The 13,998-nt window shown below is 39.6% G+C and overlaps 1 protein-coding gene across 13 annotated transcripts in view; it reads right to left on the bottom strand.

Annotated features, from left to right (window-relative positions):
- The window catches only part of SYTL5 (synaptotagmin like 5), a 247,856-nt gene that overhangs the window by 83,046 nt on the left and 150,812 nt on the right, over positions 1-13,998 (bottom strand). For 11 of the 13 annotated variants that reach the window (XM_057537778.1, XM_057537780.1, XM_057537776.1 and 8 more), the window contains 2 exons: positions 3,859-3,974; positions 2,325-2,433 (listed from right to left, as the gene is read on the bottom strand). In XM_057537778.1, coding sequence (XP_057393761.1) covers positions 2,325-2,433; positions 3,859-3,974 — 225 coding nt within the window. The remainder of the gene's footprint in view (positions 1-2,324; positions 2,434-3,858; positions 3,975-13,998) is intronic. The other 2 variants (XM_057537782.1, XM_057537783.1) reach the window with 2 other exon arrangements.

The following is a 13,998-nucleotide window of genomic DNA, read 5'->3' as shown; positions in this document are numbered from 1 at the left end:
AATGGCTCATACCAGATGAAATTTGATTGCATGCCCATTTCACTAAATTACTAGGAACTTAAAAAGAGCTTTTCAGAAACCAAGATTCAAGTCACAATCCAGGCTACCAAAGGCCTCAAACATGGATCTTTCCAAATGCACTTGGATTAAAAAACCAAAGCTATATTCTTTTTGTGATGGTATCTGGAGAGACCAGTTCATTTACTTTACAGGCTCCAGTTTTCTCAGGGGGAAAAAGTATTCCAGAGGTACTGGGACAATCTTAATAGAATCTGCCAAGTTGTTTCTGTTTCAAAGACCAGTAGAAGAACGTCTTGTCAAAGTGTCAGAAGGTTCAATCTAACTGGAAAACTACATTTTTGGTGAGAATAGCAGTTAATATAATGTCAATTTATGCTGCTCTGAGAACCACCTTGTACATGTCCTTACCTCTGCAGTGCTGCTTATGGTGTCTCCTCCACCTGGAACCACTGTTCCTCCTCTTTTGTTATCCTGGCCCCATCCATCTTTCAAAATCCTCATCAAGTCCCACTTAGAATTTCATGTCTTTCCCGATGGCCCCTGTGCCCTCCCGACATCAATGATCTAAGCAACTTATTTAATATTTAATTATTGGGACTTCCCTGGTGGTCCAGTGGTTAAGAATCTGCCTTCCAATGCAGGGGACATGGGTTCGATCCCCGGTCAGGGAACTAAGATCCCACATGATGTGGGGCAACTAAGCCGGCACGCTGCAATTACTGAACACGTGAGCCACAACTAGAGAGCCTGTGTGCCGCAACTACAGAGCTAGACCCAATGCAGCCAATAAATAAATAAATAAAAATTTTAAAGAATTTAATTATTTATTTCCATATTCTATCTCCTGTAGTTAACTCCTTGTCTTGTTGTTTTAGAAAGGCTTTCAGGCAGCTGATATTGTCATCTTATGTTTTTCTAAAATCCTTCTGTACAAATTAACTTTTCAGGTGTGGACCTTTGAACCTTTTCTTCCCGACTAGGTGTTATATTCCTTGAAGACAGAAGCATCAGATGCCAGTTTTGAGTTCTAGCAGGGCTCACTGTTGTCTCCTAGCTCCAAGCCCACCATTCTGTAACCCACACAGTGATGCCTGGCCTGGGGTCTGCGCACTACAGCTCCTAGAATGGGCCAGCACTAAAGGTGCTTACAATTAAAGGGGGGTGGTATTCAGCGAGACCAGTTCATTTACTTTACATTCTTGTGTAAGGAGGGGCTTGGTGTCAGAGTGCACCAAGTAACGAGTGACGCACGGGCACAAGGCACTGTGGGAGCCCCGAGGAGTGACAAATGGGTTTAACGTGGTAGGAAGACTCAACACATAGGATGTATGGTCCCTCCAGGCTATCTTTCCCATTCATCTCTGCTAATTAACAAAGACATGGTTAGTCATGAGTCTTTGAGTCAAATGACATTTAGGTTTCCTGCCTACGCACAGTTCAAGATTCTTTAAAAAACAAAACAAAACAGAACAAAATGGACTTTCTGTAGAGACAGATGAAGGCTCAGGCACTGGCAGCCCCTCACATTGGCTTCTGCTGAGAATGAAGCCACACTACCCAGAAAGAACCATAAAGCCACTTGGTGTAGATTAGGATTCTCAGTCCCTCGGCCACAAAACTGGCCACCAGTTGCCTGAGAAATGGAGACTGCAACAGGCAGGGCTGTGAGGCAACAGTTTGCCTTCGGGTCCTTATGACCTGCATTTTGGGGGCCACTTGACTCTCCCTGATGGAACTTCTCACTCTGAGTTTCCCAGCGCCTCCCTGAATCTTGCTTCCGTGTGTGCCTCCCACTCCTGTTCTCAGCACTTGACACATATTTGCTTTCTGAATGAAGTTAGTGAGGTGGCCAAATGATTTCTTCCTTAAGGAGGCCCGCATTTCAAACAGGGGAGACGATGTTTTAAGCCCTATTAATAAATCTCTGATTTGGCTGCTTCAGTTTGCATCAGCACTCAGGTTGGGTGCGGGGGAGGTGCGTTGACCCTACAACAAAGGCAGTTGTCACCTCCTTACAGACAAGACTGGCCCTAGCATGAAACCTTCTACCCAGAAGTAAAGGACCAGATATGGCAAGTGAAAGAAAAACTCTTACAGGTTCAGGTCAGAAGGGACCTTTATCTAAAACTGAAAGTAATTAAAACTGCATTTCCTGAGGAGAATGATAGGAGAATGTTACCTCGGATGAGTCTCTGACCTTCTCTGGGTCACTTAAGTGACATTAGACTTGAAAAACTAAGGCATCTATTTCACAGGTGACTGGAACAAAGATCAAAGATTCCCTTGAAGAGGCTGGGTCTTACCCCTTTTTCCTGGGCCCATCGTGGCTGGCCTTCCGCCCAGCAGAAAGCGAAGTGTCTGACTTTTCTGCGTTCTGGTGGGTTTGTTCTTGGCTTTGTATTTCTTCAGCTCCTCATTAAAAACAATCAGAAGACAAATTTACATATGAAATGGTCAGAAATGAGAGCAATTTTCTATTCTTCATTCACTTTCCTACATTAGCACAGGACACAGAAGTCTAAAAAATTGGCAATGATGTTCCCATCCATGTTTCCCGGTCACACACTTATTTCTAATCTGTTGAGTGTTCCACAGTTAAATGAGGACTAAGATTGGGACTCATCTGTGGGAGTTTTGCTGAGATAAGCCTTCTAGGGATGACTGCAATGGAGGAACTATACATGATCCCTCTGCAAATACTTTTAGGGAAGGAGCCTGGCTCATGAGAACTCCAAATCCCTAGAGACTGAATTCTAGCATGGGATTCTAGAAATGATACCCTGATTTTTGAGCACATAAGCCAGACTTCCTGGGAGGGCCAACACCTGTGTACACACCTCGTGACTTGAGAGACAGTCTACACTCTGGAAGGTGCTGAGGTTTGAGCGGAGGAAGCAGCCAGAGCTAACTGCATACTTCTAACTCCACTCTGTCCCTCTGTGGCATCAGACCTGATGTTACCCACCTGGGAAAGCCCTTCCTTGCTACTGTGACACCCAGAAGTGGCACTGGAATCAGGTCCAAGCCTCCCAGCCCTACCCGCCAGACTTAAAAATAAGGGCATTTGTCTCCAGTGTCTGAAAGGGGAGATACCCTAGGAACAGACCAAAAGACACCCGCTCCACCTTTACTACAGCATACCTGAGAAACATGATCCTAAACACAGGTTCGCTCAATATTTAACCAATTAAATTGTAGTCTGAATGCACAGAGTAATGTTCTCAAGGTGGGGTGTTATTTGCATTTGGTGACAGTATAATTCTTCATTGAGTGAAACCGTCTTGTGCAATTTCAGGCCATTTAGCATCTCTAAATGCCATTAATTCCCCCATAGTCATTGGGACAACCAAAAATGCCCCCTTGCATATCTCAACACTCCCCTAGCTTGATGGAGGGGGGCACAGTACAAAATATCAGCCCTTGGTTGAGAATCACTGGATGAGACAAAGTAACATTTAAATGAAATCTGAAATACATCCTGTTGAAAAACCAAGGATTGCTTTCACAATGTGAATCATGTAATTCATCTGTTTTATGTTACTTTCTTAAATGTTTAGTAAAATATTGGAAGTGCATTCAGGAAAAGACCCGTCTGTGATGAAGATAAATGCCTCCCCTGAAAATCTCAGTGTGCCACATATATGAAAAATCACTGCGGATTTTATTTTCTACCGACTTCCTCTTCCCTTGTATGAATTGCAGATTTAGATTTCATGCCACTGAGTTTTGAAATGACCCAAGGGATTCAGGAAATTCAACTGTTCGCATTTGCTACATAATATAGGGAAGTTATTTAGCCTGCCAAAATGAAGATTAAAACAGTTTTGTTTTAGTTACCTGGACTTCTTCTTAAGATGGACTGTCGGACGACATCAGTGCCCAGAACACTGACGTGCTTGAAACGCTTTGCCTTTTCTTCAAAAAACCATTCACCAGTTACAATCCTTAGCTGCCTACTCAAAAGAAAAGAGGAGAGCATTGAAATTCAATTCTTTAGCCAAATAAACTCTCAAAAATCCTTAATTAAGTAAAAAATAGCCAGTTATTTATAGAGTCCATCTCAATCTTTGGAGTATTTTATGGTGATTATAATGGCCACTATTAGTTGCATACGTACTATGTACCAGGTACCTGCTAATTGCTCTTCATACTCAATATACTTTTATCCACATAACAACCCTCTGTAAACATTATTATCCCCATTTTATAGATGAGGAAACTGAGACTTAGAGAAATAAAATGATGTGTCTCACACGTAAAGCCAGGATCCCATCCCAAGCAGTCTGGCCTATAACTCAAGTTCTTTTTTGTTTTTTTTTTTACATTTATTTTATCCAAGTATAGTTGATTTATAATGTTGTGTTAATTTCTGCTATACAGTAAAGTGATTCAGTTATACATATATATATACATTCTTTCTCATATTCTTTTCCATTGTGGCTTATCACAGGGTATTGAATATAGTTCCCTGTGCTACACTGTAGGACCTTGTTGCTTATCCATTCTATTTATAACAGTTTGCATCTGCTACTCGCAAACTCCCAACCCGTCCCTCCCCCGTCCCTTGGCAACCACAAGTCTGTTCTCTATGTCCGTGAGTCTGTTTCTGTTTTGTAAATAAGTTCATTTGTGTCATATTTTAGATTCCACATATAAGTGATATCATATGATATTTGTCTTTCTCTTTCTGACTTACTTCACTTAGTATGATAATCTCTAGATCCATCCATGTTGCTGCAAATGGCACTATTTCATTCTTTTTATGCTATAGCTCAAATTCTTAACCACTGCATCAGTGGGTAAATAATCTTTAATGACAACAGTGGGCAACAAATGAAGGTTTTGAATTATAAAGGGGCCATGATCAGACTCTGTTTTCTTTCTTTCTTTCTTTCTTTTTTAAAAAATTTTTTGGCCATGATGCATGGCATGCAGGATCTTAGTTCCCTGACCAGGGATAGAACCTGTGCCCCCTGCAGTGGAAGCACGGAGTCTTAACCACTGGACCACCAAGGATGTCCCAATCAGACTCTGTTTTAGCACGATACCTTGATGTAATATAATGACTGAGCTAGAGTAAAGAGAGAATGGGACAAAGAGACAGGTTGGCCATGGCAACAGTCCAGGAGAGAGATGGCAAAACCCGAGCTAGGGCAATGGCAAGACTAATAGAGAGGAGGAGACAAATTAAAAATGTAGGTGGTAGAAGGACCTGTCTGGGTCTCACAATCAATTGAACATTGAATGTGGAAAAGAAGGACCTTTGAATAACCACACCCATCTGCAATGGTTACACAAACCCTTTACCCCAGTTACACAGACCTATTTACCATTCTCAGAACATGGCCCATGTTCACTTACTACTTGTCCCAACACCTCTATGGAGGACTGTAATGGAAAATGATGAGGTTGAAAGGTAGGATTGGGTCACATAATGGGAATCTCTGAATGTCAAGCTAAGGAGTTGGAATGCCATTTTGGAGGCACTAGGGAACTCTGGCAGTTTTTCTAAATTTCAGGTTGAATCACAGAATCTCTGGAGCATTGTAAGGGGGAGAAACCACAAGCAGGAAGGCCAATGAAGAAGTTATTGCAACAGATAGGATAGGAAATGATGAAGATGTGAATCAGGGTATCATGGGGGCAAGAAGTGAAAAGAAAGATAAAGATACTTGGGCCACTATGAAGCAGATAGTTTAGGGGGTCCCTGGAGAAAGAGAACCAGGAATGGTTTTCTTGACATAGAACCCATTTTGGCCTAAGCCATTTTGTGATCTGAGCCTGGCTAAAATACTTGCCTTGGAACAGGTCTCAGTAATTAATGATCTTAAGGGAGGGAATGCAGAAACCAGGGAGGAGCAGTCAAGAAACAATAGTGCAGCCTTGGGGTAGGGCCCTGGTTCCTCAAGGCATATACATAATATCTTTGAGTTCTGCAGGAACTAAGGCCCCCACCCAGGTGGAGGATGGAATGATAATGTTGACCCTCCTGACTTCAATCAACTGAAGCTTGGACTCTGTCAACTTGCTCCAATTCTATGCTGAAGCCCCCTCATGAATATGCATGTACCCTTAGCTTAAAGCTTCCCCAGTTTTGCTGTTGGGGAGACAATGTTTTGAGAACGATCCCTGGTGTTCTCCTTACTTGCTGCAAGTAATAATAAATACTTCCTTCTTCTCCCGATGTTTGGCTTGGCTGTGTCTATTGGCTCAACACCCACCAAGAGGCAAACCCAGTTTTCAGGCAACAACTGAGGATGAAAATCAGCAAGATCGGTGACAAGTCTGACATGGCAGCTGAAGCAAAGCAGCTAGGAGTCAAATAGAGATTTCTAGCCCTAGAGTATTATATCCATGAGATTCAGTACCTGGTTGGACTTAGAAATTAACAATTGGATCTTACATATAAAAAAAAAAAATCATTCCAGAAAAATATGTCAATTTGTTCTCCACAGCAATTATCCTGAAATACTACTGAATGTAGGAAACAAAGGTAAGTTATCTATGAGACCCAGTTCTACTACTGGGAAAAAAGTGAAAATGTCATCCTTGGAGCAAATTATTCATTGAATGACCATAGCATGTACATCTCAAATTTCCTCTCAAGTGGCTAGATCATCTATTGAGGAGCAAGGATTATTGGATTAGCTCCAAAACTGTATAAAATACACCCAAACTGAATACTCGAATGGGTTAAATTATTTCTGGATACATCTTAAGTGATCTAGACTTATACATCAGTACTTACGTTGGAAATCTATGTGGTAATTGTTCAATTCTAAATTCTAAAGATGTTGCCTCTAGATTCCTGTCCCTTAATTATTCAATCAAATGCTAATCTAGGTACTGCTGTGATTGAACTTTGCAGAGGGAACTGAAGTTACCTATCAGCTGACCTTAAAATAGGGAGCTTGTCCTGGATTATCTGGGTGGGCCCACTGTAATCACTGAGCCCTTAAAAACAGAGGAAGTTGGATACTGAGATGCTGCAGAATGGGAAGTCAGACAGATTCCAAACGTGAGAAGAGGGCTCTGAGATGCAGAGGTCCATATGCAAGGATCAGAGAGAGAAGCCTCTCGGAGCAAAGGCTGGCTCTTAGCTAACAGCCAGTGGGGAAACAGGAGCCTCGTTCCTACAGCCACAAGGAATCAGAATCTGCCCACCAAAATGAGCTTGGAAGTGGAACCTTCCCAGAGCCTCCTGATAGGAGCTCAGCCAGCGGACACCTTGATTTCAGCCTAGTGAACCAAGAGTAGAGAAACAAGCCAAGCCAAACTAGACTTCTGATCTACAGAACTGTGAGACTGAAACTGAGCAGGACCCTGTGGGGCTCCTGGGCACGGAAGCCTTTCTGTCGTTTCTTGTTTGTAGGGAACAGACTCCAGCCTCTGTGACCTTCCCTGAGTTCCAAAGGGCAGATTCGAACAGTTGCTAATCAGAGGCGGGAGGGGATGCAGAGACAAGCAAGGAGCAGCCAAGAAACAACAGTGCAGCCTTGGGGCAGGGTCCTGGTGCCCCCTCAAGGGATACACATAACAGTATCTTTGAGCTCTTTACAGAACTAAAACCCCCAACAAATGGAAGATGTCAGCACTGTTCATTCCAGAGAAGACCACCTGAGGCCAGATTAAAGGAACCAGAGAAGCTCATCAAGAGACTACCTGAGGCCAGATTAAAGGAATGCAGGCCCTGCACACGCCCTAATCTTACCAGGAACCCTGCCCTTGAACCACTGCTATAAAACTCCTCACCAAATCCTCTCAGGTTGGGACAACAGTTCTTCAGGGGCATGAGCCTGCTGTGTCCCCCTTTTCCTGGTAAAGCAATAAAGATATCCTTTTCTACTTCACCCAAAACTCTGTCTCCAAGATTCAACTCGGCACTGGTGCACAGAGGCCGAGTTTTCGGCATCAAGATCATATATTTACATTGTTCTCAGCTGCTAAATTGTGGCAATTTGTGATGGTGGCCACAGAAAACTAATAGAATCATTAAACATAAAAACCCATTTGTTTTAGTATTCAACTCAGGAAATGATTTGCACAGGTTCTAAGAAGATACCTATGAAAAATTCAGAGGAACAACAGGGCAGAGGTAGGCAAACTATGGCTTGTGGGCCAAATTCACTTCACTACCTGTTTTGTACAGCCTACGAGCTAGCGATGGTTTTTACAATTTAAATGGTTGGGGAAAATCAAAAGCAGACTATTTCATGACATGTGAAAATTAATATGAATTATACTCAAAATTCAGTGTCTATTAATAAAGTTTTATTGGAACACAGCCATGCTCATTTGTTTCTGTATTGTCTCTGGCTGCTTTTCTGCTACAACTGCAAACTTGAGTAGTTACAGCAGAGACCACAAAGTCTAAAATACTTACTGTCTGGCATTTTATTTTTTAAAAAGTTTGCCAACCTCTGCAATGGAACAAAGAATTGACACAAAAAGAAACAAGAGCAAGGGGAATAATACAGATCAGCGATGGAGAACCACCTAAGAGAGGCATGCCAAAGCCTCAGCTCGTATTTTTTGTTTTAGTTGGGTTTTTTGTCTTTGTTTTTTGGTATGTTCTTGAGATACAGGGTGAGGTCGATGGCACATTGATGGCTGTCTCACGTGTGACAGGGGAAAGTGGGCCACATGGTCTACATGCCCCAGGAAACGGGCCTCCATATCATCTTTACCATATATGCCTAGAGCTGCCAACACCTAACACAAATAAGATCTTCCCAGAATTGTTAGTCATTACCTCTTGCTATCCTTATAAGAACAATAACTATAATCCTTATATTTGCTCGACTCAGATATGGACTTGAGTCATTTGTCATTTCAGAACTCTGCAACATCAGAACAATCTCTTGGGATTATGCCTTTGCCACCTTCTCAAGTCCTGGAGGCAGATGGAAGGCTTAGCTGAAGAACGGGGAACTAATACTGAGTCAGTGGGTACCATGCACCAAGTCGTGCGTTAGCCACTTTATACATGACACCTAGAACCCTCACTATAAGCCATAAAGTAGCTATGTTATTCTCAATTTGCAGATGAGGAAATCAAAGCTCACAGAGGTTAAATAACTTGTCCAAAGTTATACAGTATTATGACAAAAACAGGATTTATACCGAAAGCCCTTTATATTTGGCAAAATTGTCAGTAAAGAACTTGTAGCTGTCAGGTATGACAAGGCTTTGAGTAAGGGTGAAAACGTACAGAAGCCAAGGAATAACATGTAGCATTTCATATGATGGGCTATGGTTGTGTGTGTGTGTGCATGTACATGCGCCTGCAAGTGTGTCTCTGTGGTGGGGGCAGAGTGATAGGAATAAAGGAGGGGTAAAAGAGGAAAGAAAATAAACATGACACCCACTATAAAAGTTATATTCTTCTCTGCCACATCAATCTAATATTTCAGAAATACAAGGCTCAGAATAGACGATGTGTTTCCTATAGGTCGTACTCTAAAGAGTGAGTTTGACTGAAATTGAGTTACACTCATTATTTGTGATTAATGATTTTGGAGTATTCAGAATTTGCTAGGCCCTAATTTTACCATTAAACTCTTGGGACTTCAAACTTTCGCTTGGAAGCTTATTTAAATGTAAAGTCAAGTTAAGTTGTCCTTAGATTTACAGGGGAAAAATAGGTGATCTTATCCTAAAAAAGAAGAACAGTGACCAAAAGATTCATTTTCTTCCTTTATCTTCTACTAGTGACTGGAGACATCTGAGATAAGACATGCCTATTAGATATGCTGAAATAAGATGAGTTTCCCTCTTATTATTCATAAGGAAACTAGAATTATTTATAAATTTATTCATTACACATCAAATATTTATTGCATCCCTACATGTGTTAAGCCCTGTGCTAAGGCTAAGAGTACAGATGTGAAAAAGACAAACAAGGACCCTGGCCTTATGGAGATGATGGTATATATTTATTCCTTTCTTCCCTTTCAACAGGAAAAGTAAAAAGAAACCCCTAGGCATATTATGGTGAAACTGTAGAACACTACAGATAAAGAGAACATCTTAAAAGTAGCTAGAGAGGGGGAAAAAACAGATTACATACAGAGGAATGATGATTAGGATGACAGCTGACTTTCAGTAGAAATAATGAAATCCAGAAGCCAGTGAAATGATATCTAAAAAGTTCTGAGAGAAAATAACTATCAATCTAGAATTGTATATCCAGAGAAAACACTGTTTACGAATAAGAGTAAAACAAAAAAATTTTCAGTAAAATAAAATGTGAGATAATTTACCATCAACAGAGTTTCACTAAAGGAACTTCTAAAGACTGTACTTCAAGAAGAGTTAAAGTAGATCTGAGATATAAAAAGGAATGGTGAAAAGTGAAATTGGTAAAACATGTGGATAAATCTAAACAAATGTTGATGTAAAACAAAAATGATAATATCTAAATTGTTGAATGTTGAATTGAAAATAAGGTATGTCTAAAACATAGGACAAAAAGTATATACAAGCCAGGCTGATGATATTTGGAGTTTAAGAATATCAAGTTCCTTTTACTGATTAGAAGAAGGCTATAACTAATGATTTATAAAATTAAATATGAATGTTGTGATTTCCAGGGTAACCACTAAAAATAAAAATTCATATAATATCTACACTAGTAGAGAGGATAAAATGGAATGAGAAAAATATAGTACTTCAATCAATCTATAGATAATATAAATAAAAGCAAATATTACAGTAATTGCAATACAAACAAATGCAAATATTGCAGTAATTACAATGAATATAAGTAGACTAAACTCTATAGTTAAGAAAAAATATTGTCAAATTAAACTTTAACAATTATATATCATATATGCATAGCATGTATATGTATATATAGCACATTATATATATAGCATATATGTATAGCAAATATTTAAATACATATAACATATAATTTAAAATAGATACGCTATATAGTCTCATCTTCAGCATATGGACACAGAAAGGTTGAAAGGCAAATGGTAAAAAATTATATACCATGTAAATATTAACCAAAAGAAACTTGATATCGTTGTATGAATAGCAGACAAAATAGACCTTAAGGCAAAAGCATTTCTAGAGATGAAGGGGGTCATAAAAAAACACCTTCAAATCAGTAAAGACTAACAGCCTAATAGAAAATTTGGCAATATATAAATAGCCATATCACAGAAGAGGAACCCAAAACAGCCAATAAACCTATGAAAAGATGCTCAACCTCATTAGTAATCAGAAAAATTCAAATTAAAATCATAATAAGATATCCATTTATATCTACCAGTTGGACAACAATTAAAATTTTTCATGATGCCAAGTGTTGGTAAGATTGTAAAGGAAACCTTTATACAATGTTCGTGGCGTTTAAATTGGTACAACGATTATAAAAAACAACTTATCATCTTATAAGGCTGAAAATGCTCATACCATTTGCCCTTCAGTTTCATTCCTAGGTGCACTCCTTACAGGAGTCTTCTCAAACATTTTTGGCAGAGGTCACAGTAAGAAACACAGCTGGCTGCCAGAGGGGAGGGGGGCGGGGGGCGAGGGGATGAGTGAAATAGGTGAGGGAGATTTAGGGGGTACAAACTTCCAACTACAAAATAAATGAGTCAAGGGGATGAAATGTACAGCATGGGGAATATAGCCAATAATAATGTAATATCTTCATATGATGACAGATGTAAACTAGACTTATGTTGTGCACCAGGAACTAACATAGTGTTGGAGGTCAATTATACTTCAAAAAACCCCCAAACACATAGAAAAAGAGAACAGATTTGTGGTTATCGGAGGCGGGGGATGGGGGAAAGGGGAATTGGAAAGAAAAAAGTATGTTTTATACCACAATCCAGAAAATAACTACACACACACACACACACACACACACACACACAGAAGTATATATATACTTACATACATATAATTTTATGTATACTGACATTTTCTATGTCCTTTTTTTCTTAAATGCTGGTCATGACCCGCCAATAGGTCACAACTCAGTTTTAAAAACCTTACCCAAGGAAACTCTTGTACATGTTTGTTAGGCCATATGTACAAGAATGTCATAGCAGCATTTTTTTGTAACATCATAAACTAAAACAACAAAAAACTCCATCAACAAGAAAACAGATACATTATAGAATGATACAACAGTGAAGATGAACGGAATGGTATTCACATAAACATGGATAGATTTCACAAAAAAATGTTGAGCTAAAAGAGTCACAAAGAATACACACAGTATGATTTCCATTTCTATAGAATTCAAAAATGAAAAATTAGAAAATATATTACTTAGGGATATATCCAAGTAGATAGTAAAACCATAAAGTAAAGCAAGGGAATAAAAAATGCAAAACAAGAATGCTCTCATTCTTAAACTGGGTGCTGAATACACAGATACTCTTTTTATTATTGTCTAAACAGCACATGTAGAGTGTCCTGATATGTGTGACACTTCCATATTAAAAAAAAAATCCCTCTAGTTTATGTAGGTATTAAGATACTAAACCACACTGAACAGAGCATTCTTTTTTGTTTGTTTGTTTTTTGTGGTTTTTTTGTTGTTTTTTTTAACATCTTTATTGGAGTATAATTGCTTTACAATGGTGTGTTAGTTTCTGCTTTATAACAAAGTGAATCAGTTATACATACACATATGTTCCCATATCTCTTCCCTCTTGCGTCTCCCTCCCTCCCACCCTTCCTATCCCACCCCTCTAGGTGGTCACAAACCACCGAGCTGATCTCCCTGTGCTATGCGGCTGCTTCCCACTAGCTATCTATTTTACGTTTGGTAGTGTATATATGTCCATGCCACTCTGAACAGAGCATTCTAAAAAAAGGGGAGGGCTCTTGTATATGATTAATAAGTGACTGAAAATAGCATGCCAAGGCGCTCAAAACAGCTTCTTACCACCCCCAAAATCTGTGGGTCAGTGTGGGATTACTCTGATGTGAATCTTTCCCTTGTAACTAGATTATAGAAATTTGTTAAACTAGGATTGATTTTGAAATGACTATGTGGCAACTGCCAATACCCATGAGACCAAAAGATCACCAAGAACAAGTTGAACAAGTTAAGATTTTTGTTCATTGCAATGAAGGAAAACACATGCCATGAAGAACCACAGGAAGTCTCAGTAAGAGGGCGTTTGAAAGGATTTAATATAGAATTTTGGGTTATGTTAGGTAATTATGGGGAGAATTCAAGGCAACAGGGATTTGCTCTAGATTAGGTGATGTCAGGAAGCGGGGACAATGCTGTGATTGGCATCTTAAGTTTTATCAAGAAGATGGGCCAACTAGAAGAAGGCTAAAGCTGTAATTGGTAAGGAGGTAGCAGGAAATTCACATTAGCCAAGAGAGGGGGATGTCTGATACTTTGTGGCTTGACCAGTCACCTTGTTTTGGTCTATGCTTAGAAAAGATTATGAAGTATTCTTATTTTCTCTCACTTCATCCTGGTTGCAGAGTGATCGTGTGGGAGGCTGGTGCTCTGAGGTCGTTTATGTCCACCAGGAGAACACCACAGCCTGCCTGTGAGTGCCAGATCAGCTCCTAACAACATCAAGGCCCACATGTAAATATCAGATCAGTTTCCAGATGTCAGAAGCTGTATTTCTCTTCCTCATAACAGAGCACTATATATTCCCTCCTGCACTCTCTGTGTATATGTTCCAACCATTGGTACTATCGTCTTTTAAGTTACTGACAGAGACTAATATTTCATCTATTTCAGTTATATTTCATCTATTTGCAGTAATCACTACCAATTCATCAAAACACAACCACCAGGTTCCTCCTTTAAAATTACAAAGACTTTCACAAGGACATACAGCAGCATGAAATGTCACCACATGGCGTGAATATAAATAAGATCAGCTCATCAACATCATATTAGAACTATTTCATTTTTGGGCTCTCTGTCACATCACTTTTATCTTAGGGGTCTTTCTGAGTTCAACTGAGGTGCTA

Source organism: Balaenoptera acutorostrata, chromosome X, assembly GCF_949987535.1.
Source record: "Balaenoptera acutorostrata chromosome X, mBalAcu1.1, whole genome shotgun sequence".
Classification (NCBI taxonomy): domain Eukaryota; kingdom Metazoa; phylum Chordata; class Mammalia; order Artiodactyla; family Balaenopteridae; genus Balaenoptera; species Balaenoptera acutorostrata.
This window is presented reverse-complemented; position numbering and strand designations above follow the sequence as displayed.